Source organism: Sciurus carolinensis, chromosome 2 (assembly GCF_902686445.1).
Source record: "Sciurus carolinensis chromosome 2, mSciCar1.2, whole genome shotgun sequence".
NCBI classification, from domain to species: domain Eukaryota; kingdom Metazoa; phylum Chordata; class Mammalia; order Rodentia; family Sciuridae; genus Sciurus; species Sciurus carolinensis.
In genome coordinates, this window is record NC_062214.1 from 116,556,748 (window position 1) to 116,583,102 (window position 26,355).

Here is a 26,355-nt window from a genome sequence, read left to right on the forward strand (position 1 = left end):
GCAATTAAATAAAACAGGCATTAACTTCAAGGTCAGTCAGTAAAGTAATAAAATTGAATATTTTAATTGAATTGTAATTGCTTCCCATTGATACATGCAAGTAAAGTAAAATAGATGTCAGTTCTGCAAATTATGGTTCTTCCTCCTAATTAATTTCTTAATTCTGCATGGAGTTATCCAGTGCCTAGGTCTTGTTGTGGGTTTATTCATCCACCCAGCTTCCATCAAGGAATGTCTGTAAGACATGATTAAATGGTTAGATGTCAGGACTTAACAGTTAATTTTTTTCTGTACTTTGAAGAAAAGCTTGTTAGTAACTTAAAGAACTTATTCATGTATTTGAATTAAAATGTTCTTTAAATATAACAACAACTTGGATTCTATGGACTATCTTTTTTATTATTGATATTTTCTGATATTGACATTTATATCAGCATTGGTAAGTGTAAACATCTTAATAATTATAAAGATTTCTGTAGAAAAGATAGATGCATCAAGACTCATATTCCATAGTTGACCAGTTGAGGAGGTAAATTGAACTGACTTATGACTTGGTGAGTCAAAATTTGTGTCCATCCACACTAGACAATAAACTAAATAGAATCAACCTAAAAGAGAAACATCTTGTTTAAGGATTAGGATAAATTGAAGCATTTAAATAAAGTTGAATTACACTGAAAAAGCCTGTGGGGGGCTTTTACATAGGCTTTTCATAGTCCCTCAAAGCGTTTTAATATAACACAGTTTTGTATAGAATGAAATAGGAATGATGCCATTGCAAAAATTAGGAGAAAGAGTTTTCAAATTATACCAAAACTATAGTGGGTCTTAATAGTAGAGTTTATTGAAAGAAAAGATTGTACTCTTTGGACTGGTTATATTTAGTTAAATAGTACTTCTTCAAAATTGAAAATAGAAGGAAATGTGTAAGATAAGTTTGAAAACTACTGAGGTCTTATTATATATTAATACATTTTAATTTTATACTATATAATAGAATTATTTGAAAATAAATACATTGGTATATTAGCACCATTGTTTAGTTGTGCTTAGGAATATAAATGAATTCTTTTTGATAAACTAAACAAATTGAACTGATAAGTGATTTATTTTTTCTAAGTTTTGTGCCAAACTTTAACTCAAACATTGACTTGATTATTTAAAATGTTTCTCTTTGAACCATTTATAAAAATTCAAAATGAGTCCAATGATAAATATGTTTTATGGATACTAATTTGACATTCATCCTCTTATCAATTACAAATGATCTTGAATATTAGCATTCGCAGTGTACACCATCTAGTTAGAAAATTCCAAAACCAAACTGTTATATTATAGATGAGCTAACCATTTAATTTGAGAAGCAAAATAGCATAAAGATCATACATACAATGGTAAAATGTTTCTAAACAAGGAAGCATATAGAAAAAATATATACAAAAATATAACTGTAAGAAAATTAAGTGTTCAGTTTTTAATAATATTTATAATAATAAGTATTTAATTTGCATGTCATTAATATTTATGGACTGTTCTAAGCATTAAGAATTTGAGAAAAATTCTGCATGTGAATATATTCTGGGGAAGGTTGAATAATGTCCTGTGTATCCCTGACTAATATTATTCCACATATTATAGTTTCGGTTTATTGAGAAGAGATCTGAGATCAAAGTGGTTTTAGGTCATTGCTTTCTCAAGGATAGTAGCTTCACTTGCTAGAAGTCTCTAGATCTCATCCAGGAAAGTATTTTCTAAACACAGCCTGAAATTCAGGTCATATGGCCAGTGATCATGAGGTCCCCAATGACGTGTCACTTGCTAATGAACAGAAATTGTAGCAAAAGCAGACTGTACTCAGATGGAATTACAAGCAAGACATCAGAAGAAAAATATCTTAGTAGTGATTTTAATAAAGTATAGTGGGACATATTAGCTTATCACAAGTATATATTTTATACAGCATTGATTTAAAGTTGAAAGATCCAAGATGAGTACCTAGGCTACTATATTGAATCTAGACAAGCATGATTTAATTGTAAAACTTGGACATTTTTTGGAAAAGAATTACCATTTGTTTAAATAGTATCTCATCATGAGATAAAAATTCCTAAATCATTGTTCACTCCAATAAAGCCTATCTAGGTAGCCTGAGTAATTACCTCTGATAAATTTTCCTGCCAATACCTTGGTATTGTATTCCCAGTGCAATAATCTTTTGTGTATGTGGAATATTGATGCTGCTGATCGGCCCTGTGTGAAATGTCTGAAGCATGAGATCTATGGATCTTAACAATACATATCACCCTTACTGAACTAGGTGCAGACCCCATTACCAAACCTATAAAAACCCACACATGTACTTACGTCATTATTAACTCTAAGAGAAAAGAAATATCACACTTTTACATTAGCAATTTTGCAGTTTTACTATAATATACTGCTATAGTGAAGTGAACTACAGTGTGTTTTAGGAAAATATTCAAAAATCTTTCATAATGTTTTAAATTTTGATTTATTTCAGTAATTTTAACCTCAGAATTTTCAGTGCTTAACCCAGTAATAATTAAGTTTAAAATATTCCTGAGGAGATCCAAGATGGCGGACTAGAGGGAGGCTGCATTCCTTGTTGCTCTGTAATTCAGGTTTCAAGCAGAGGATATCTGTTTCTTGGTAAGGCAGTTTTTGCTGCTTATGGATCCCCTGCTATTTACCCCATTTGTCTACTGCGACCACCTGCAGTCTGCCAGCATATCACCACCTTTTTGAGTGCAGATTGCTCACTGTCAGGCATCTGTCGTCCGCCATTTGCCTGCCTCTTGCCTGTCCATAGCCTGCCTTTCATCTACCCATCACCCACCGCCTGAGGTTCACCTCTTGATCGTCCAACAGCAGTCAGCAAACTGACCGAAGACTGCCAGTGGAGCACCAGCTGCCTGCTATTACCTGGAAGTTCACTGTCACAGTACCTGCAGGTTTGGTTACACGTGGCTGCTGCCATTTTGAGACAACAGCCAGACCCCATAGAACCCCTGGCTGACTGACTGAGCCCCGTCTCCAGGATCCCTCAGCCCAATTGATCACTCCCTGCTTCCGGGGGCCCTCATCGACTGACTGCTCCCCGCCACCAGGACCCCCAGACCGACTGATTTCACCCTGCCTCCAGGATCCTGCAACCAGACCGACCGTACCCTACCTCCAGGACCTCCAGCTGACCACACGTACACCCAAGCTGCAGCTCCCCATTTGCTAACACATATGGAAGCTAGAGTGGCCATCTTGGATAATCCCAGAAGCAGTAGCTCCGATCCTTAGGTGCGAAAAAACTCATCCTAAGACTCCTGCTGGAGACTTGAAACTCATTGTCAGGTACCCCTCATACATCAGACTACTGAAGACTGGGAGGTTTGAATACTATATGACTGATTTAGTATAGATTTTCTTTTTTCTCCTTATTGAAAAATTTTGTTTTTATTTACTTTTCTCGCTCTCTTTTCCTTTTGTTTACCTGTTCCCTCAGAGTCTCTTTCTCCCTTTCACATGCTAACAACCAACTTCTTTTGATTACACTCTCATTCTATTATCTAGAACTTCTATATATTCTTTTCTTATCCCATTAACAGCTACATCCCACACCCCTCCGCATCCTTTGTCCTCCATTAAAAACTGCAGACCTTATTACATATCTGTTTGTTATACTGAATGTAATAACCGGACTCATTCTGTTTATTATGACAGTATTGTTAATGTCCTCATAGGGGCTATTTGGTCTAGGATTGCATACTGTCTGAACTCGGCACTGATAATATTGATCTCCCCCTTAAAGAAAGGTTATGGGAACCTATAGGATCACTATAAGCCTATCGGGGGAAACTACAATACCCCAGATCTGTACTGCTGGAAGGAAGATACATAAACAACATGAAAAAACAAGGGAAGAAACTGATCCAAACAAATCTAGGTTCTATATTAATAGAATCCAATGACAGTATGGTAGAAGAAATGTCAGAAAAGGACTTTAGATTTTATACATGATTAAGATGATTCATGAAGCAAAGGATGAAATAAGAGAACAAATGCAGGCAATGAATGATAATACCAATAAGCAGTTGAAAGAGCAACTGCAGGAAGCAAAAGATCATTTTAACAAAGAAATGGAGATTCTCAAAAAAAAAAAAAAAAAAAAAACCAAATGGAAATCCTTGAAATAAAGGAAACTATAAACCAAATAAAAAACTCAATGGAAAGCATCACCAAAAGACTAGACAGAACCTCAGACAATGAAGACAAACTATTTAATCTTGAAAATAAAGTTGCCCAAACAGAAAGATGATAAGAAATCATGAACAGAATCTCCAAGAACTGTGAGACATCATGAAAAGAGCAATTTTAAGAATTATCAGGATTGAGAAAGGCACAGAGATACAAACTAAAGGAATGAACAACCTATTCAATGAAATAATAGTAGAAAATTTCCCAAACCTGAAGAATGAAATAGAAAATCAAATTCAAGAGACTTACAGGATGCCAAATGCACAAAATCACAACAGATCCACACCAAGGCACATTATAATGAAAATGCCTAACATACAAAATAAAGATAGAATTTTGAAGACTGCGAGAGAAAATCATCAGATTACATATAGGGGGAAACCAATACAGATAGCAGCCGACTTCTCAACCCAGACTCTAAAAGCTAGAAGGGCCTGGAACAACTTATTTCAAGCTCTGAAGAACATAGTTGCCAACCAAGAATCCTATACCCAGAAAACTAACCTTCCTATTCAAAGATGAAATAAAATCTTTTTATGATAAAAATTAAAAGAATTTACAAATAGAAAGCCTGTGCTACAGAATATTCTCAACAAAATATTCCATGAGAAGGAAATGAAAAACAACAATGTAGGTCAGCAAAGGGAGGAACTACCTTAAAGGAAAATCTATTCAAAGGAGAAACCAAGCCAAGTTAAAAACCAAAAATAAGCCCAAATGACTGGGAATACAAATCATATCTCAATAATAACCCTGAACATTAAGGGCCTAAACTTATCAATCAAAAGACATAGACTAGCAGAATGGATTAAAAAGAAAGACCCAACAATATGCTGCCTTCAAGGCACTCATCTCATAGAAAAAGACATCCACAGACTAAAGGTGAAAGGATGGGAAAAAACCTACCACGCACACAGACTCAGTAAAAAAGCAGGGGTTTCCATCCTTATTTCAGATGAAGTACACTTCAAACCAAAGTTAGAAGGGATAACAAATAGAAGGAGAGAGAAAACTCAAATTTATCCCTTCTCATTATGTTATGTATTTCAGTGGTGTCTGTTGTGATGTTTCCTTTTTCATCACGAATTCTAGTAATTTGAGTTTTCTCTCTCCTTCTATTTGTTAGTGTGGCTAAGGGTTTGTCTATTTTGTTTACTTTTTCAAAGAACCAACACTTGTTTTATCAATTTTTTGAACTGTTTCTTTTGTTTCAATTTCATTGATTTCAGCTCTGATTTTAATTATTTCCTGTCTTCTACTACTTTTGCTGTTATTCTGTTCTTCTTTTTCTAGGTCTTTGAGCTGTAATGTTAGGTCATTTAGTTGTTAACTTTTTATTCTTTTCTTGAATGCGCACCATGCAATGAATTTTCTGCTTAGTACTGCTTTCATAGTGTCCCAGAGATTTCAATATGTTGTATCATTGTTCTCATTTACCTCTAAGAATTTTTTTATCTCCTCCCTGATGTTTTCTGTTATCCATGTTTCATTCGATAGTATATTATTTAGTCTCCAGGTATTGGGGTAATTTCTGTTTTTTATTTTGTCATCAACTTCTAATTTCATTGCATTATGATCAGATAGAACACAAGGCAGTATCTCTATTTTTCTGCATTTACTAAGAGCTGCTTTGTGGCATAACATATGGTCTATTTTCAAGAAGGTTCCTTGTGCTGCTTAGAAGAAAGTGAATTCGCTCATTGATGGATGGAATATTCTATATATGTCTGTTAAGTCTAGGTTATTGATTGTGTTATTGAGTTCTGTGGTTTCTGTTTAGTTTTTTTTTGGAAGATCTATCCAGTCATGACAGTAGTGTGTTAAAGTAACCCAGAATCATTGTGCTGTGGTCCATTTGATTCCTGGAATTGAGAAGGATTTGTTTGATATACATGGATGCACCGTTGTTGGGGGCATAAATATTTACGATTGTTATGTCTTCCTGATTTATGTTTCCTTTAAACATAATGAGAAGTACTTTGCAAATCTGTATTCCAACAAAATAGAAAATACCAAAGACATTGACCAATTTTTAGAGACATATGCTCCTCCCAAACCAAACCAGGAGGACATACACAATTTAAACAGATCAGTATCAAGCAATGAAATGGAAGAAACCATCAAAAGCCTACCATTCCAAGAAAAGCCCAGGACCAGATGGATTCTCAGCCAAGTTCTACAAGACCTTCAAAGAAGAACTCATTCCAATACTTCTCAAAGTAGTCCAGGAAATAGAAAAGGAGGGAACCCTACCAAACTCATTCTATGAAGCTTATATCACCCTCATACCCAAACTAGGCAAAGATACACCAAGGAAAGAAAATTTTAGACCAATATCCTTGATGAATATAAATGCAAAGATCCTTAACAAAATATTGGCAAACCATATCCAAAAACATATTAAGAAGATAGTGCACCACGATTAAGTGGGGTTCATCCCAGGAATGTGAGATTGGTTCAACATCCGTAAATCAATAAACATAATCCATCATGTCAGTAGACTTAAGGATGAGAATCATATGGTTATTTCAGTTGACGCAGAAAAAGCGTTCAACAAAATACAATACCCCTTCATGCTCAAAACACTAGAAAAAATAGGGATAGTAGGAATATACCTGAACATTGTAAAGGCTATTTATGCTAAGCCCATGACCAACATCATTCTTAATGGAGAAAAACTGAAAGGATTCCCTTTAAAAATGGGAACAAGACAGGGATGCCCTCTTTCACCACTTCTTTTCAACATTGTATTTGAAATACTGGCTAGAGACATTAGACTGACTAAAGAAATTAAACGGATACAAATAGGAAAAGAGGAACTTAAGCTGTCACTATTTGCTGATGACATAATTCTATATTTAGAGGATCAAAAAAACTCCTCTAGAAAACTTCTAGACCTAATAAATGAATTCAGCAAAATAACAGGTTATAAAATCAACACACGTAAATCTAAAGCATTTTTATACATAAGTGATGAAACATTGGAAAGGGAAATGAGGAAAACAACTCCATTTGCAATAGCCGCAAAAAAAATAAATAAAATACTTGGGAATCAGTCGAACCAAAGAGGTAAAAGACCTCTACAATGAAAACTACAAAACATTGAAGAAAGAAATTGAGGAAGACCTTAGAAGAAGGAAAGATCTCCCAAGTTCTTGGATAGGCAGAATTAATATTATCAAAATGGCCATATTTCCAAAGGTGCTATTCAGATTTATTGCAAGTCCAATTAAAATCCCTATGACATTTCTCATAGAAACAGAAAAAGCAATCATGAAATTCATCTGGAAGAACAAAAGACCCAGAACAGCCAAAGCAATCCTGGGCAGGAAGAGTGATGCAGGAGGTATCACTATACCAGAGTATAGAGCAATAGTAACAAACACAGCATGGTACTGACACCAAAATAGACAGGTAGATCAATGGTACAGGATAGAAGACATGGAGACATACCCATATAAGTATAGTAACCTCGTACCAGACAAGGGTACCAAAAACATACATGGAGAAACGATAACCTCTTCAACAATTGGTGCTGGGAAAACTGGTAATCCATATGCAGTAAAATGAAATTAAACCCCTGTATCTCACGCTGTACAACACTCAACTCAAAATGGATCAAAGATCTAGGAATTAGACCTCAGACCATTCACCAAATAGAAGAAAAAGTAGACCCGAATCTCCATCATGTTGGCTTAGGACCAGACTTCCTTAACAAGATTCCCATAGATCAAGAAATACAAGCAAGAATCAATAAATGGGATAGATTCAAACTAAAAAGTTTTTTCTCAGCACAGGAAACAATCAATAATGTGAAAAGAGAGCCTACAGAGTGGGAGAAAATCTTTCCCACACACACTTCAGATAGAGCACTCATCTCCAAAGTTTATAAAGAACTTAAAAAACTTTATACCCAAAATACAAAGAACCTAATCAATAAATGGGCTAAGGAAATGGGCAGACACTTCACAGAAGAAGATATACAGGTGATCAACAAATATATGAAAAAGTGCTCATCATCCCTAGTAATTAGAGAGATGCAAATTAAAACCACCCTAAGATTTCATCTAACTCCAATTAGAATGACTGTTATCAAGAACACAAGCAATAATAAGTGTTGGCGTGGTTGTGGGGAAAAAGGCACTCATACATTGCTGGTGGAGTTGCAAATTCATACAGCCACTCTGGAAGGCAGTATGGAGATTTCTCAGAAAGCTTGGAATGGACCCACCATTTGACTCAGCTATCCCACTCCTTGGTTCATACCCAAAGGACTTAAAATCAGCATAGTGCAGTGATGCAGCCACATCAATGATCATAGCAGCTCAGTTCACAATAGCTAGATTGTGGAACCAACCTAAATGCCCTTCAATTGACGAATGGATAAAGAAACTGTGGTATATATACACAATGGAATATTACTCAGTCATAAAGAAGAGTGAAATTATGGCATTTGCTGGTAAATGGATGAAGTTGGAAACTATCATGCTAAGTGAAATAGGCCAAGCCCAAAATTCCAAAGGCCAAATGTTTTCTCTGATAAGCGTATGACAATATGTAACGATGGGGGTATTGGGGGAAAGAGAAGAATGAAGAAACTTTGGATGGTGTAGAGAAAAAAGGCGTGGGAGAGGGTGGGGATGGAAAAACAGTAGAATGAAACAGTATTACCCTGTATATATGTATGATTACATGAATGGTGTGAATCTACATTGTGTACAACCATAGGAATGAAAAGTTATACAATGAATCAAAATGTGTCTATATAAATAAAAATAAAATTAATTAATTAATTAAAATATTTTTATGAATACAAAAAAATTTAATCAAATAAGTTTTACCAAACTTAGTGATATGTATGTGATAACCACAAATTTGTGTAGAAAAAATTGTTCCCAGTGTGCTTTATGTTTAGATATTTTACTGAGTTTTCTGAAAGCAAGCCAAATTATATTTATTATAAAATACAGCCATTTCTGAAGTGAGATATGTAGCAGCTGCTTTTTTACTTCAACAGTTTCCAAATTAGGACTTGATAATTCTATAGTAAGATAAAATGTAAGAAATATAAGAACTCCATCGGTTTGACCTTCCAGTGCCTACCTGTATAAAAACCACGTGCTCTTAAATTCCTTTTCATGCCTTTACACCAATAAAAATGTATTCTTATACTCTTATGTAGAATGTAAAACATAAATTCTTAGATTTAGTCATGAGTGTTTTAAAGTATTTTAATGATACGTATCCTGATACCTGAATGCTAAATGAGATATTTATGTGTTGTTTGACTGATAGAGATGTAAGAATCAAGGAATTTGAAGGAAAGCTAAAAAGTGACTTCCATACATGCTGGTCTTTCACATTTGTTCTTTGACTTTTCCACATTCACACCCAAACCCAGGCAGTCATAGTTAAATATTAAGAAGGAAAAATGGGAGACATAACTCTACTGGAAAACATTGTAAAATCTCTGTGAAATGGAAATGAAAGAGACATAAAAAAATAGTAAGCAGGACTAAAGTTGTGGGCTGTAATTTAGGTATCAGAAACATAACAAACACAATTGGTAAAACATATTTAGTGAGGAAATGGACACTGAAAGTGCCCCACATGGGAGAACCCAAGGAAATAAAAATGTAAAATACATGTTTTTAAATAGTATTCAATTAAAAATGTAAGCTGGGCAGAGTGGGACACATTTGTAATCCCAGCAGCTCCAGAGGCTGAGGCAGGACGGTTGCAAGTTAAAAGCCGGCCTCACCAACTTAGCAAGGCCTTAAGCAATTTAGTTAGACCATGTCTCAAAATAAAAAATAAAAATGGCTGGGGATGTGACTCAGTGGTTACATGCCCCTGGGTTCAATCTCTGGAACAAAAATAATAATAATAATAATTAGAAATATAAATCATCCAGTATGAAATAATAACAGGGTGACTTGAAAAATAACCAGTTAGAAATTCTGGAAATGAAACAATAAACAAAAAAAGCAAAAAACTGGACACAGTAAACTCTAGATATGCCAAGTCAAAGAGAGAGTGAATGAAGTTGATAAAAAGGAAAAAAGTAATTTACCCATAAACCAACATAAAGAGAGAACACAAATTAAGAAAACAATTAAAAATATTAGAGGATATTCTATATCCTCTTGGTTCAATTTGAATAAATCATATGTGTCTAGAAATTTTTGAATATCTTCTAGATTTTCAAAATAGTTCCTAATGATCCTCTGAATTTCATAAATGTCTGTGATGTTACATCCTTTTTCATTTCTAATTTTGTTGATTCAGGTATTTTTTCTCTTCCTTTGGTTAGTTTGGCTAGGGGTTTATCAATCTCGTTTATCTTTTCAAAGAACCAACACTTTTGCATTAATCCTTTTTTATATTCTAAATTTCAGTATACTGTAGTTATACATGCATATCACTGTTTATAGCACAATTCACAATAGTCATAGCCAAGTTATAGAACCAGACTGGGGGCCTGTCAACAGATAAGTACATTTTAAAAAATTATGTGGTATATATACACAATGGAGTTTTATTAAAACATAAAGAATAGTGCACTCGCCTGTTCCTTGTCTCTTGCTATGTGATACGCTATGCCACTCTGGGACTTTTAGGAGAAATGCCACCACCAGATGCAGTCCCTTGTCCGTGAACCTCTAGAATGATGAGCCAAAACAAAATCTCTCTTCTTGATAAAGTTACAGAGCCTCAGGCAATACGTTATAGTAATGCAAAATGGGCTAATAGAGACACCAAAATGATAAAAACAGGTTCCTGAAGATAATATTAAATGTTAAATGATTGAGTTCAGTTCTTTCAAGTTAAATTTATGAGATTTTGTCAAACAACAAAGTTATAAGAATTACCTAAAATATAATCACATAAAACATTTCAGAATAACTGATGGAAAAATTTGTACTAGAAAAATATTAGCAAAAATAAATCTGGTATTGCAATATTAATAGAAGGCAAATAAAAGATAAAATCAGTGAAAGAATTAAACTACCTTTTGATAAGATGAATGATTCCATCAATTTTCAAGTTATGAATTTGTATGCACACAACACTGTAGTAGCTTTCAAATATATAAGCAAATCTGACAGAATTGTAAGAAGAAAATATTAAAACCAAAACCATAATGGAAAGTTTTTCATATCCTTATTAGAAACTAATGGTTCATGGAAACCAAATGTTAAGGTTGTAGAAGATTTGAACAGCAAAATTAACAAGTGTTATGGTTTTGTGTGTTTGGTACAGAATCTTGACTTTGAACCACAAAGAATAGACTTTCATTCAAGCACAAATGGAACATTTATAAAGTTTGACCATGTTTTAAGTCATAGAGGAACTTTACCAAATACTTCAAGACTTCTTAGAGCAGGATTAGGAGAAGGTATAGAGATTTCCCATATATCCCCTCACCTACACAGGCATAGCCTCCCCTATAATCAACATATCCCCACTAGAAGTGGCAAATTTTTGAAAACTGATGAACCTACATAGACATCATTATAACCAAAATTCCATAGGTTACATTAAGTTTCACCCTCAGTATTATACATTGAATGGAGTTGGACAAATGTATAATGAGATATATCCATGATTATATTATAATACAGAGTATTTTCTCTGTCTTAAAAATTGTTTTCCTCCTGTCCAGGCCTCTTTACCCCAGCTTCCCTTCCCGCAATGACTGATCTTTTCACTACTTGTAAAATTTTGCCTTTTCCAGAATGTCACATAGTGGAAATCATATAGTATATAGCCTTTTCACATTGGCTTTTTAGTTAGTAATGTGCATTTAAGTTTCTTCTATGTCTTCTCATGGATTAATGGCTTATTACTTCTTAGTGCTGTGTAATATTCCATTATTTGTATGTATTACAGTTTTTCTATTCACTTACTGGAAAACATCTTCATTGCTTTGAGTTTTGGAAATTTTGAGTGAAGCTGCTATTTCCATTTATGGGCAAGTTTTTGTGGCTCATAAATTTATAACACCCTTGGTTAAACATTAAGGAGCACAATTGATGGATTATATGTGTAGGAGTATATTTAGTTTTGTAAGGAACTGCTCAGCTAAGCTGTTTTACCATTTAGTATTCTCAGCAGCAATGATTTTAGAAACATCTTTGCCAACATATGGTGGTGTCAGTGTTCCATATTTTGGCCATTTTAATAGGTTTGTTGTGGGATTTCAATATTTTAAGTTGTATTTTTCTTTGACATAAGTTGCAGAGTATCTTTACATTTGCTTTTTTGCAATCTGTATATCTTCCATGATTACTTGACCATTAAGGTCGTTTGTGGTTTGTTTTCTTTTTCATTCATTTATTTTTTATTTGTTCTAGTTATACATGACAGTAGAATGCATTTTGACACCTCATACATAGATGGAATATAACTTCTCATTCTTCTGGTTGTATATGATGTAGAATTACACCGTTCATGTAATCATGTATGCACATAGGGTAATAATGTCCAATTCATTGTACTATCATTCCTACCTCCACACCCCCACCCCTCCCTTCACTTCCCTCTATCTAGTCCAGAGTACCTCTATTATTCCCAAGCCACCACCACCACCCCCTTATTGTAAATTAGCAACCACATATCTGAGAAAACAAGTTTGACATTTGGGTCTTTGAGATTGGCTTATTTCACTTAGCATGATATTCTCCAGTTCCATCCATTTGCTGGCAAATGCCATAATTTCATTCTTCTTTAAGGCTAAGTAATATTACTCTGTGTGTGTGTGTCTGTGTGTGTGTGTGTGTGTGGTTTTCTTGTTGCTGATTTTTAGGAGTGGTTTTTATATTTTTGAATTGTTATTTATCAGTTATATTTTGCAAATATTTTCTCCCAATCAGTGGCTTCAGTTTTTGCTTTTGACATTACTCTTTTTCTTTTTTTTTACATTCCTTGCAGTTTATTTTGTTTCTTTGTTTGTTTGTTTTTTTTTTCTTTTTTATTGTAAACAAATGGGATACATGTTGTTTCTCTGCCTGTACATGGCGTAAAGGCATACCATTTGTGTAGTCATAAATTTACATAGGGTAATGTTGTTTGATTCATTCTGCCATTTTTTCCCTTCTCCCCCACCCCTCCCACCCCTCCCCTCCCTTCCCTCTATACAGTCCTTCCTTCCTCCATTCCTGCCCCCCTCCCTAAACCCAACTCCAACCCCAACACTAACCCCTCCCACCCCCCATTATGTGTCATCATCCACTTATTAGCGATATTCTTCCTTTGGTTTTTTGAGATTGGCTTATCTCACTTAGCATGATATTCTCCAGTTTCATCCATTTGCCTGCAAATGCCATAATTTTATCATTCTTTATGGCTGAATAATATTCCATTGTATATATATACCACATTTTCTCTATCCATTCATCAATTGAAGGACATCTAGGTTGGTTCCACAATCTGGCTATTGTGAACTGAGCAGCTATGAACATTGATGTGGCTGTATCTCTGTAATATGCTGATTTTAAGTCCTTTGGGTATAGGCCAAGGAGTGGGATAGCTGGGTCAAATGGTGGTTCAATTCCAAGTTTTCTAAGGAGTCTCCATACTACTTTCCAGAGTGGCTGCACTAATTTGCAGCCCCACCAGCAAAGTATGAGTGTACCTTTCTCCCCACATCCTCGCCAACACCTGTTGTTGCTTGTATTCTAGATAATTGCCATTCTGATTGGGGTGAGATGGAATCTTAGGGTGGTTTTGATTTGCATTTCTCTTATTACTAGAGATGTTGAACATTTTTCCATATGTTTGTTGATTGCTTGTAGATCTTCTTCTGTGAAGTGTCTATTCATTTCCTTAGCCCATTTGTCGATTGGATTATTTGCATTCTTGGTGTAGAGTTTTTTGAGTTCTTTATAGATTCTGGAGATTAGTGCTCTATCTGAAGTATGATTGGCAAAGATTTTCTCCCACTCCGTAGGCTCTTTCTTTGCATTGCTGATAGTTTCCTTTGCTGAGAGAAAACTTTTTAGTTTGAATCTATCCCAGTTATTGATTCTTGCTTTTATTTCTTGTGCTATGGGAGTCCTGTTAAGGAAGTCTGATCCTAAGCCAACAAGTTGAAGCTCTGGACCTACTTTTTCTTCTATAAGATGCAGGGTCTCTGGTCTGATTCCGAGATCCTTAATCCATTTTGAGTTTAGTTTCGTGCATGGTGAGAGATATGGGTTTAGTTTCATTCTGTTGCATATGGATTTCCAATTCTCCCAGCACCATTTGTTGAAGAGGCTATCTTTTCTCCATTGCATATTTTTGGCCCCTTTGTCTAGTATGAGAAAATTGTATTTATTTGGGTTTGTGTCCGTGTCCTCTATTCTGTACCATTGATCCACCTTTCTATTTTGGTACCAATAGCATGCCGTTTTTGTTACTATTGCTTTGTAGTAGAGTTGAAGGTCTGGTATTGCGATACCCCCTGCTTCACTCTTTCTGCCAAGGATTGCTTTAGCTATTCTGGGTTTTTTATTCTTCCAGATGAATTTCATGATTGCTCTATTTCTGTAAGGTACATCATTGGGATTTTAATTGGAATTGCATTGAATCTGTATAGCACTTTTGGTAGTATGGCCATTTTGACAATATTAATTCTTCCTATCCAAGAACATGGAAGATCTTTCCATCTTCTAAGGTTTTCTTTAATTTCTTTCTTTAGTGTTCTGTAGTTCTCATTGTAGAGGTCTTTCACCTCTTTTGTGAGATTGATTCCCAAGTATTTTATTTTTTTCGAAGCTATTGTGAATGGGGTAGTTTTCCTAATTTCTCTTTCTGAAGATTCATCGCTTATATATAAAAATGCCTTAGATTTATGTGCATTGATCTTATATCCCGCTACTTTACTGAATTCACTGATGAGATCTAAAAGTTTTCTAGTGGAATTTCCTGGTTCCTCTAAGTATACAATCATATTATCAGCAAATAGGGATAGTTTGAGTTCTTCTTTTCCTATTCATATTCCTTTAATTTCTTGTCTGTCTAATTGCTCTGGCTAGAGTTTCAAGGATGATATTGAATAGAAGTGGTGAAAGAGGGCATCCCTGCCTTGTTCCAGTTTTTAGAGGGAATGCTTTCAGTTTTTCACCATTTAGAATGATATTAGCCATGGGCTTAGCGTAGATGGTCTTTACAATGTTAAGGAATGTTCCCACTATCCCTATTTTTTCTAGTGTTTTGAGCATGAAGGGGTGCTGTATTTTATCAAATGCTTTTTCTGCATCTATCAAAATACTCATGTGATTCTTGACTTTAAGTCTATTGATATGGTGAATGACATTTATTGATTTCCTGATGTTGAACCAACCTTGCATCCCTGGGATGAAACCCACTTGATCATGGTGCACTATCTTTTTAATATGTTTTTGTATGCGATTTGCTAAAATTTTGTTGAGAATTTTTGCGTCGATGTTCATTAAGGATATTGGTCTGAAATTTTCTTTCCTCAATGTGTCTCTGTCTGGTTTAGGTATCAGGGTAATATTGGCTTCATGAGTTTGGGAGGGTTCCCTCCTCTTCTATTTTATGGAATACTTTGAGAAGTATTGGAATGAGCTCTTCTTTAAAGGTTTTGTAGAACTCGGCTGAGAACCCATCTGGTCCTGGACTTTTCTTTGTTGGTAGGCTTTTGATGACTTCTTCTATTTCATTACTTGAAATTGGTCTATTTAAATTGTGTATGTCCTCCTCGTTCAGTTTAGGCAATTCATATGTCTCTAGAAACCTGTTGATGTCTTCGAAATTTTCTATTTTGTTGGAGTATAGATTTTCAAAATAGCTTCTAATTATGTTTTGTATTTCAGTCGTGTCTGTTGTGATATTTCCTTGTTCATTCCGAATTTTAGTAATTTGGGTTTTCTCTCGTCTTCTCTTTGTTAGTGTGGCTAAAGGTTTATCAATTTTGTTTATTTTTTCGAAGAACCAACTATTCATTTTGTCAATTTTTTGTATTGTTTCTTTTGTTTCAATTTCGTTGATTTCAGCTCTCAGTTTAACTATTTCCTGTCTTCTACTACTTTTGGTGTTGGTCTGTTCTTTTTCTAGGACTTTGAGCTGTAGTGTTAGGTTGTTTATTTGTTGAGTTTTACTTCTTTTATTAAATGCGCTCCATGAAATAAATCTTCCTCTAAGTACTGCTTTCATAGTGTCCCAGAGATTTTGATATGATGTTTCTTTGTTCTCGTTTACCTCTAAGAATTTTTTAATTTCCTTCCTAATATCTTCTGTTATCCATTCATCATATAATAGCATATTGTTTAATCTCCAGGTGTTGGATTAGTTTCTGTTTTTTACTCTTTCATTTATTTCTAACTTCAATCCATTATGATCTGATAGAATACAAGGTAGTATCTCTGTCTTCTTGTATTTGCTGACATTAGCTTTGTGGCATAATATATGGTCTATTTTAGAGAAGGATCCATGTGCTGCTGAGAAGAAAGTGTATTCGCTCTTGGTTGGATGGTATATTCTATAAATGTCTGTTAAGTCTAAATTATTGATTGTGTTATTGAGATCTATGGTTCTTTGTTCAATTTTTGTTTGGAAGATCTGTCCAGTGGTGAGAGAGGTGTGTTAAAATCACCTAGTATTATTGTGTTATGGTCTGTTTGGTTTCTAAAATTGAGAAGGATTTGTTTAACATACATGGATGAGCCACTGTTTGGGGCATAGATGTTTATGATCGTTACATCTTGCTGATTTATGCTTCCCTTAAGCAGTATGAAATGTCCTTCTTTGTCCCTTCTGACTAACATTGGCTTGAAGTCCACATTATCTGAAATGAGGATGGATACTCCAGCTTTTTTGCTGAGTCCATGTGCATGGTATGTTTTTCCCCATCCTTTCACCTTTAGTCTATGGGTATCTCTTTCTATGAGGTGAGTCTCTTGCAGGCAACATATTGTTGGATCTTTCTTTTTAATCCAATCTGCCAGTCTATGTCTTTTGATTGATGAATTCAGGCCATTGACATTTAGGGTTATTATTGAGATATGATTTGTATTCCCGGTCATTTGGTTCATATTTAAAATTTTTGACACATCTTGGTTCCTCCTTTATTTGACAGTTCCTTTAGGATAATTCCTCCCTTTGCTGATGCTTCTTTGTTTTTTATCTCTTCCTCCTGAAATATTTTGCTGAGAATGTTCTGTAATGCTGGCTTTCTTTTTGTAAATTCCTTTAGCTTTTGTTTATCATGGAAGGATCTTATTTCATCATCAAATTTGAAGGTAAGTTTTGCTGGGTATAAGATTCTTGGTTGGCATCCATTTTCTTTCAGAGCTTGAAAAATGTTGTTCCAGGCCCTTCTAGCTTTTAGGGTCTGAATTGAAAAATCTGCTGATATCCGTATTGGTTTCCCCCTGAATGTAATTTGGTTCTTTTCTCTCACAGCCTTTAAAATTCTGTCTTTATTTTGTATGTTACGTATTTTCATTATAATGTGCCTTGGTGTGGGTCTGTTGTAATTTTGTGTATTTGGAGTCCTATAAGCCTCTTGGAGTTGATTTTCCTTTTCATTCTTCAGATTTGGGAAATTTTCTGATATTATTTCATTGAATAGATTGTTCATTCCTTTGGTTTGTTTCTCTAAGCCTTCCTCAATCCGAATAATTCTCAAATTTGGCCTTTTCATGATATCCCATAGTTCTTGGAGATTCTGTTCATGATTTCTTACCATCTTCTCTGTTTGTTCAACTTTGTTTTCGAGGTTAAATATTTTGTCTTCAATATCTGAAGTTCTGTCTTCCAGGTGTTCTATCCTATTGGTTGTGCTTTCTATGGAGTTCTTAATTTGGTTTATTGTTTCCTTCATTTCAAGGATTTCTGTTTGGTTTTTTTTTAATATCTCTAACTCTTTATTGAAATGATCCTTTGCTTCCTGAATTTGCTCTGTTAACTGTTGATTGATGCGATCATTCAATGCCTGCATTTGCTCTTTCATCTCATCGTTTGCTTCCCTAATCATTTTAATTATGTACATTCTGAACTCCCTTTCTGTCATTTCTTCTGCCATGCTGTCGTTGGATTTTATTGATGTAACATCTAGATTTGTTTGGGGCATTTTCTTCCCTTGTTTTCTCATATTGTTCAGGAATCAGTGGGTCATTGAGGTATTGCAGATTTCCTCTATCGACTTATAATGTCCCTGAAGATTGCTAGTATATCCCCTCTTATCCTTCAGTAGTCTGAAGTCTTGGAGGAAGTTGATAATGAGGAGCTCCACGAAGAAGCTGCCTCTCTAGGGGTGGTGACCCTCAGGTGGTGTATATTCCCTGCTAGTGGGCAGAGGTGCCTCCATTTGTTGACCAATGGTCATCCAGTGGGGAACTAGGCTGTGGGCTGAGGCAAGTCCTGTTTGTGCCTGTGTCTCTGGTTTTACCGTCCCTGTGGGAAAACCTCCCCCGGCAGGGAAGACTCACTCGGTGGGGATGTCTCGTGGTCAGTTGCCCTCCTAGAGGTTCCCTTCAATCTACAACTACCGCCTGGGCTGGGCTGTCTTCCTCTGCAACGTTCCCAGGGGCCCGGACGTACCTCCTGGGCCTGGGAGCCTCACCCTTCGCAGACGAGTCTCCTTAGGCTGCCTCTCCCAGAGAATCTGCCCGCAGTCCTGGAAACTTCGCTCCGTCCCTAGGCGTGTCTCTGTGTGGCTCTTCCAGCAAGAAGCCACCTAGCTCCTGGGACCCTGCTCTGCACCTAATCACCTGGCTATGCGGCCCCTCCTCTGAGCCGCCACCTGGAGCCCCGTACAATAGCTCCGAGACCCAGAGACCCGCCACACACCTCCTCCTCCGGACAGCGGCCAGATTTCTGACGCAGTCACTAGGAGTCCAAGCAACTCACTTCGCGTCTCCTCCTCCCGCCAGCCGCCCATAGCCCTAGGCAGTCACTTCGAGTCCAAGTGACCCTCCCTGTTCCTCCTCCTCCTCCTCGTGGTAGCCCCCCAGGTGTTCAGGAGCAGTGGCTCCGAGACCAAGTGACCCACCGCGCTCCTCCTCCAGGCAGGCCACCGGTGTTCTGGAGCGTTCGTTCTGAGTTCAAACAGCTCGCCACGCAGCTCCTCCTCTGGCAACCGCCTGTGACTCTGATGCAGTCACTCCTAGACCAAGCGACCCGCCGCACTTCTCCTTTCCTCCGGGCAGCCCCCCGGTGTTCAGAAGCGTTCGCTCTGAGTCTAAACAGCTCGCCACGCAGCTCCTCCTCAGGCAGCCGCCCGGAGCCCCAGTGGTTGCTCTGAGTCCAAGCACTGTGGTGAGCCGCCTCCTCTATGATGATCCCAGTTGTCCGTGTTTACTGCTCCTGTGGGGGGAGGGGCGTCTCGCCGAGCCACTCTACTTCACAAAGTTCCCTGCGTTCCGGGGCTACCGCCCCATCCAGGACGCCTCCCCAAAGGGAGAGACTCACCCAGCAGCTTTGAGTTGGTCCCAAGCCTCTCACTATCTCCTCTTTTGAATCCTGCGTCCTGGAGCAACGTGAAATGCAGCCGCCCTCTAGTCCGCCATCTTGAAAACCCCCTGTTTTTTACTTTCTTTCTCTATTGCCTGCTTTTGGTGTCATATCTAAAAAGTCATTGCCATAGCCAAAGTGATGTAGGTTTTCTTTGTTATTATTTTCTAGGAATCATAGTGTTGCATCTTAAAGTTTTGTTTATAATCCATTTTGAATCAACTTTTATGAAGGGTATAAGGTTTGTGTCTAGATACATTTTTGCATATGAATCTTCCTGCTATTCCAGAACCATTTGTTTCGAGATTTTATTTTCTCCATTGTATTGCCTTTGTTCCTTTGCCAAAAAACATTTGACTATACTTATGTAGCACTGTTTCTGGTTTCCTTATTCTATTTCCTTGATTTATTTCTCTATTCTCTTACCAGTATGCTACATTGTCTCAATTACTGTAACCATGGTAAGTCTTGAAGTATTTTCTGTCTCCTGACTTTGTTCTTTAATGTGTTGACTACCTTGGGTCATTTGTCTCTCCATATATTCTTTGGAATTAGTTTGTTGATAACCCACAGCATGCTGGTAGTTTGTCATTGCTTTGAATCTATATATAAGTGGGGAAAACCTGGCACCTTGACATTATTGATTCTGTTCACAAGAGTGTGGCACATCTTTTCATTTATTTAATTCTTTGATTTCATTCATGAATTGTGCAGTTTTCCTCATGTAGATCTTGTGCACATTATGTTCAACAGATACCCTAATATTTCATTTAGAAGATACTAAATTAAATGCCATTGTATTTTTAATTATAAATTCCATTTGTTTATTGCTGGTATATAGGAAAGCAGTTGAGTTTTGTGTATTAACTTGGTATTCTGCAATCATGCTATAATCATTTATTAGTTTCAGTAGTACTTTTCTTGACTCATATTTTCTACATATATAATTATGTCATCTTCAAACAAATGTAGTTTTTTTTCTTTCCTTTTTTTCCATTCTATATACATTTTATTTCCTTTTATATTTCATTAGCTAGAATTTAAGTTTTTGGAAGGAGTAGGGAAAAGGGATATCCATTCCTTGTTCCACATCTTAGTAGGAGAACTTTGAGTTTCTCACCATTGAGTATGATGTTATCAGTAGAGTTTTTGCAGAAATTCTTTATCAAGTTGAGGAAGTTCTCCTTATTTTCTAGTTTACTGAAAGTTTTATCATAAATGGGTGTTGGGTTTGTCAAATGCTTTTTTCACATCTATTGATATGATCATATGATTTTTTTCTATCATTTGATTCTGCCAATGTAATGGATTTCATTACTTGATTTTCAGATGTTCAACCAGCCATTCATACCAGTGATAAATCACACTTGCTCATAGTATATAACTATGTATTTTTAAATTCTGTTTGCTAATATTTTGTTGAAGCTTACGTGTGCTCATGAGAGATACTAGTTTTTAGTGTACTTGTAATTGCTTTCACTTTGGTATTAGGATAATGCTGGCCTCATACAATGGGTTTTTGGAAATATGTTCTGCTTCTGTCCTCTGAAAGAAACTGTAGAGAATAGGTATAATTTGTTAAATGTTTGGTGGTGTTACCAGTGAACCTGTGTGGTCCTGGTGCATTCTGTTTTGTAAGGTTTCTGTCGAACTTAACCATATTTTAGAGTTACTATCATAATGACTGCAATCTTTAACCTCAGGGCAATCAAGTTAGTGAACAACAAAAAGTAGTGAAAATAAACATGTTCACACACGAGTAATTCCTTAATAGCAATAAAATTCATGAAACACTGAAAACTAAATGACAGTAAAAGTGCCATTTCTCAAATCTTTTTGGATGCAGCAAAATTGGTATTTAAATCCTTCTATTTAAAAAAAATATGTAAATATATGTGAATCAAGTGTTCAAATTAAGAAACTAGAATTAAATAAGCTACTTAGCAAGCATTTAAAAAGCAGAAGGAAGGAAATGGTAAAGATAAGACTAAAATCTATGAAAATGAAAAGGCAAACACTAAAAACATAAACAAAAATTTGGCACTTTGATGAGACCCTTAGATGCCAAACATCTGATAAGATCTACCGAGAACAAAACAGCAATCAACAATAAACTATTCTGCCCCAATAAATTCATCATACAAATGACATCCTACAAATTCATCATACAAACACAGTTGATAAGTACAAAACTAATAATGGCTTTGTTTGTTTCAGAATTATGGGAAAAAGGAGGAATAGTCTATTAGAAAAATTGTAAAGCACATGGACAGTCAATACAAAGGGGAAAAAAATTACAAATATACATTTGTCTACTATAAAATAAAAGACACTACTACTACCACCAAAACAAAGTATAAAGATAGTCGACTGAGTAGGGAAGATATTTAATACTTATTACAATGAAGATTAGCATTCAGAATATATCAAGAACTATGAATCTCAAATAAAAGATAAAACTTACCATTAAAAGTGGCCAAATGATTTTAATAAATAATTCATAGAAATGAGAGCCTGAATGAGTAGGCAATGAAATATGAAACAATATTTACTTTCAGTAATAATCACAAAATGGAAATTAAAACAATATGTGAAAAAATTTTATATAAATACTTATGTATGTGTAAATGTTTCTGTGTTTGTGTGTATATGTATCAGATTGCCGAAGATTAAAACATCTGACATCTAGTATAACTTAGAGCTAAAATACTTGCCTAACATGAGTAAAGATGTGGGTTCAAACTATAGCAACACAAAATTAAATAAATAAATGAAGCATTTGACAACACTAAATTATTTTTGCAATATATGACATGGAAATTATAATTCCCTGATGTTGGAAGTATAAATTAGTAACACTGCTTTAGGGGAAAATTTGGCAGTACCTAATAGAATTGAAAGATACATGTGCATGCACACACATAAACAAAAATATTTATTCTCTCTCATAGTAATTCCATATTAAAGCATATTTACTGTAGTACAAAAAGTACCAGCAGTAAATAAGAAATTAGAACCAACCTAATCCCTAAGTGTCTATCTACTGGAGACTATATCCACATAATGAAATGTAATACAATGGTAAAATAAATGAACCAAAGTCACAGTAATAAATATGTATAACTCATTAGCAGTGCGAATTGAAAAAAATAGTTAAAATAATATCATTTGTGCAAAATTTTAATGTCCACAAACAATAATAAATGCGTTTTTAATAGACATAGATATCCCATTAACTTCAGAAGAGTGACTGTTCATATGGAAAGGAATAGGGCATATTGATTAGAAGTAGATATATCGTGAAATTCCATTGCATTGGTCGTAGTGTGGGCTGGGGATATAGCTCAGAGGTAGAGCGCTTGCCTAGCATGAGTGAGACCCTGGATTCAATTCCAATACTGCAAAAAGAAAAAAAAAAATGCTTATGAAGAAATGTAGCAAAATGTTAATTCTTATTAAATCTGGATGTTCATGGATGTTGTTTCAAAGTATTTCATTTATTTATTCATTTTATATATTGAATTGCAATATATTTGAACAAAGTCAAGAGTTCATTTGTGTTCACCCCAACGTACTGAAATTTTAATTTTAATGACTCTTCCACAAGAATAGGATTGTTAAGAAGGAAACTGATTTAAATAATGTGCCCAGTGCTACCAGTGTGAGTTGCTTTTTTTAAAAATATGATCTAACAATACACAGTAGCAAAAGAATCCATAAGTTCTGCCTTTCTCTTTGGTGCTGTGATATTTTGACTGTAAGAAATGTCTTGTGTCTGGTTGTGGTGCACTCCTGAAATCCCAGCTACTCAGGAGATTGGGGAATGAGGAAAGCACATTTAAGTTCAGCCTAGAAAATTAAGTGAAACTATGACTCAAAATAAACAAGGACTGGGGGTAGTTCAGTGGTAGAGCACCCCAGATTCAATCCCCAATACTAAAAGAAAGAAAAAGAGAAAAAGGTCATGTTACCCAAAAAAGGCATCCAAATGAAAATAGAAAACTACTAATCAGTTTGTATAATTAAGAATCTGAATGGTTTAATCAATAATAATAAAAACAACTTACTTAAATGAAGTTACACCCACAAATGTATATATGGAAATAAATATCTAAAATGAATTCTTTAATTTTGTAGTTGATTTGTGGTATGAGATTTTTCACCACTCTTATTATTGCTCCATCACCTACATACTCTACTGTTACATTAGTTGAATCTGTTTATTGTAGGGTAACAAAATGCTCTTGGCACAGTAGTGATTTCATAGTTGTTTCTCTTTTTTTCTTGGAAAACACATTGTTGCACAAGTGGTCATTAAAATGAAATGTCGGTTTATTTGATAATATAATTATTTATGCCCATGTGCTACTATTAAGCAAATTAATTACATAGAAAACAGTCTACCTCTCTTCTGTTTTCTACTTTCATTCATGGCTATTGAGCCCAAGGGTCCTTTGCCACTGAGCAACATCCCCAATCCTTTTTATTTTTATTTTGAGACAGTGTTTCCCCAGGTTGCCCAGGCCAGCCTCGAAGTTACGATTCTCTGGCCTCAGCCTCACAACTTGCTGGAATTATAGGCATATGCCACCATGCCTAGCTACCTTTTTTTTTTTTTAAGTGCAGTGTTTCAAGTTTGAATTAAATAAGGATAAATCAGAAAAGTCATACTGTTGTTCATGAGTAAAATAAGCTGCAATGATTAAAATAAGCTGCAATGATTAAAATACCAAAAATTTAAATTTCATGTCTTTAAAATTATACTTTTTTCCCATTCTAACTATAATTCCTCAAAAAAGAGAGAGGAATCAAAATAATGCATCTAATTATTGATGCAGTGCTATTGAAATGAACTGAAACTTATTTTTAGGAGCAAGAAAATTAGCTCTACAAGAATAGGAAAGTAAACACTAGCAAAGTACATTTTACTTTAAGACAAAAGCAACTTAAAATATATTCTCATGCTTTCCTAGGTGAGAGGGGCAAAGGGAAGATGAATGTGAATTTAAAATTCCTATCTATAGTTATCTAGAAAAATTTAATCTTTCTTGGCAGGTTTAGATCCAGATAAACATCTTGGGAAAACGCTGGATGAAATGGAGCCTTATCTCTTAGAGGTAAGAATTCGTGCTAATTTTCAAAATATAGAAATATAAGGGAAGAAAAAAAGAAGTGCCATGCATGATATGACTATAAAAATGGTTTTTATTTTAGAAAAATTCAAATAACATTTATTATATGCCTTATGAAAAAATTATGCTTCTAATGAATATAAGAATGTGTTTAAAATTATGAAAATTCATCTTTGCTTCAAACAAAAAAAATTAGGAGTGTTATCTGTATTTTTTGTCAATACTTCTTGGATACTTCATACCTGGAGTCTGAATTCTTCCATCTCTAAAAGGATACAGCTCTAAGATCATCACAACTTTGTTTTATTAAACTCAATGGACATTCTTTTTTTTTTTTTTTTTTTTGCCAGTTATAAGCACTCTTGAACTATTTCTATTCACATATATGGTGCCACACTTCCCTAGTTTTCCTTTTTTTGTTCTGGTCATTCTTCATCTCTTTTGCCAGTTAGTTTATAGTAGAGGTTCCATTTTTTCTATATAAACTTTTTCTGGGTGATCACAGTAACTCACTCACGTGGCTTTAATTATTAGGTCTGTTCTGATTACTCATATATTTTTAGCTCATATTTCTCTCCTGTGCTCCACTGCTCAGAGGGACCACAAATTACATCCCTACATACTTGATTTGCTTTTGTATCATTGTTGTTTACCATTCCTTTTGTCTTCATCTTAATACGGATGCCTGTCTCTTTAGACCTAGACTATCACTGACCCCTCCAAATTTTCCTCTGCCTTCCATTTTATTTCCCAAATTTTGCCTCATGCCTCAAAATTAAATGAACCTCATTGTCTGCAGGTTCAATCTAAATTCTTTGAATTCTTCCTATCCTCCTCTTCTATATCTGATACATGAACATGATCTGTTTGCTTTGTCTCCAGAATATATTCTAAATTCAAGCTTGCTTTACCATCTGTACTGCCACCTCTACGCCATAAGCATCTTTTGTCTGGCATGCTACATCAGCCCCTAACAGGTCTACTTACTTCCACCATTGCCCTTTGTGATTCATTATTCATACAGATGCCAGAGTGATATTTTTAAAGTGTAAATCAAATTATACTACTGCTTTGTTTAAAATTTAAAATCTAAACTCCTATGAGATCACAACCTTTGAGACCCTGTATCATCAGTCTTTCCAGGCTTATCTTTTACTGATTTCTATCATGTTCACTGAACCATAGCCACATGTACCTCTGTATAACTTAAGCATGTTTACTTCCATTTTTCTCCTTGAACTTTACTCTTCTTGACATGTTTTCCTCAGACCATCACAAGATTAATATCTTTTCATAATTTGACAGATTAAATTTATGTAGTCATCTCAGAGAAGCTCTTCCTAGCTAGCCAACATAAAGCTGTCTTTCCACATTATCTTATGGATCTGTTTATTGCTCTCCCTTGCCACTCTAGAATCTAAACTCTAATAATCTTGCCAAAATTTTGGCAAGCATTAGTTCTTTAGTTCTTCATTCAGGTGCTTATTCA

The 26,355-nt window shown here is 35.2% G+C and overlaps 1 protein-coding gene across 2 annotated transcripts in view; it reads left to right on the forward strand.

The window, feature by feature from the left end:
* Dph6 (diphthamine biosynthesis 6) overlaps positions 1-26,355 on the forward strand; it is a 206,280-nt gene that overhangs the window by 132,237 nt on the left and 47,688 nt on the right. For both annotated transcript variants that reach the window (XM_047538744.1, XM_047538743.1), the window contains exon 6: positions 24,790-24,851. In XM_047538744.1, coding sequence (XP_047394700.1) covers positions 24,790-24,851 — 62 coding nt within the window. The remainder of the gene's footprint in view (positions 1-24,789; positions 24,852-26,355) is intronic.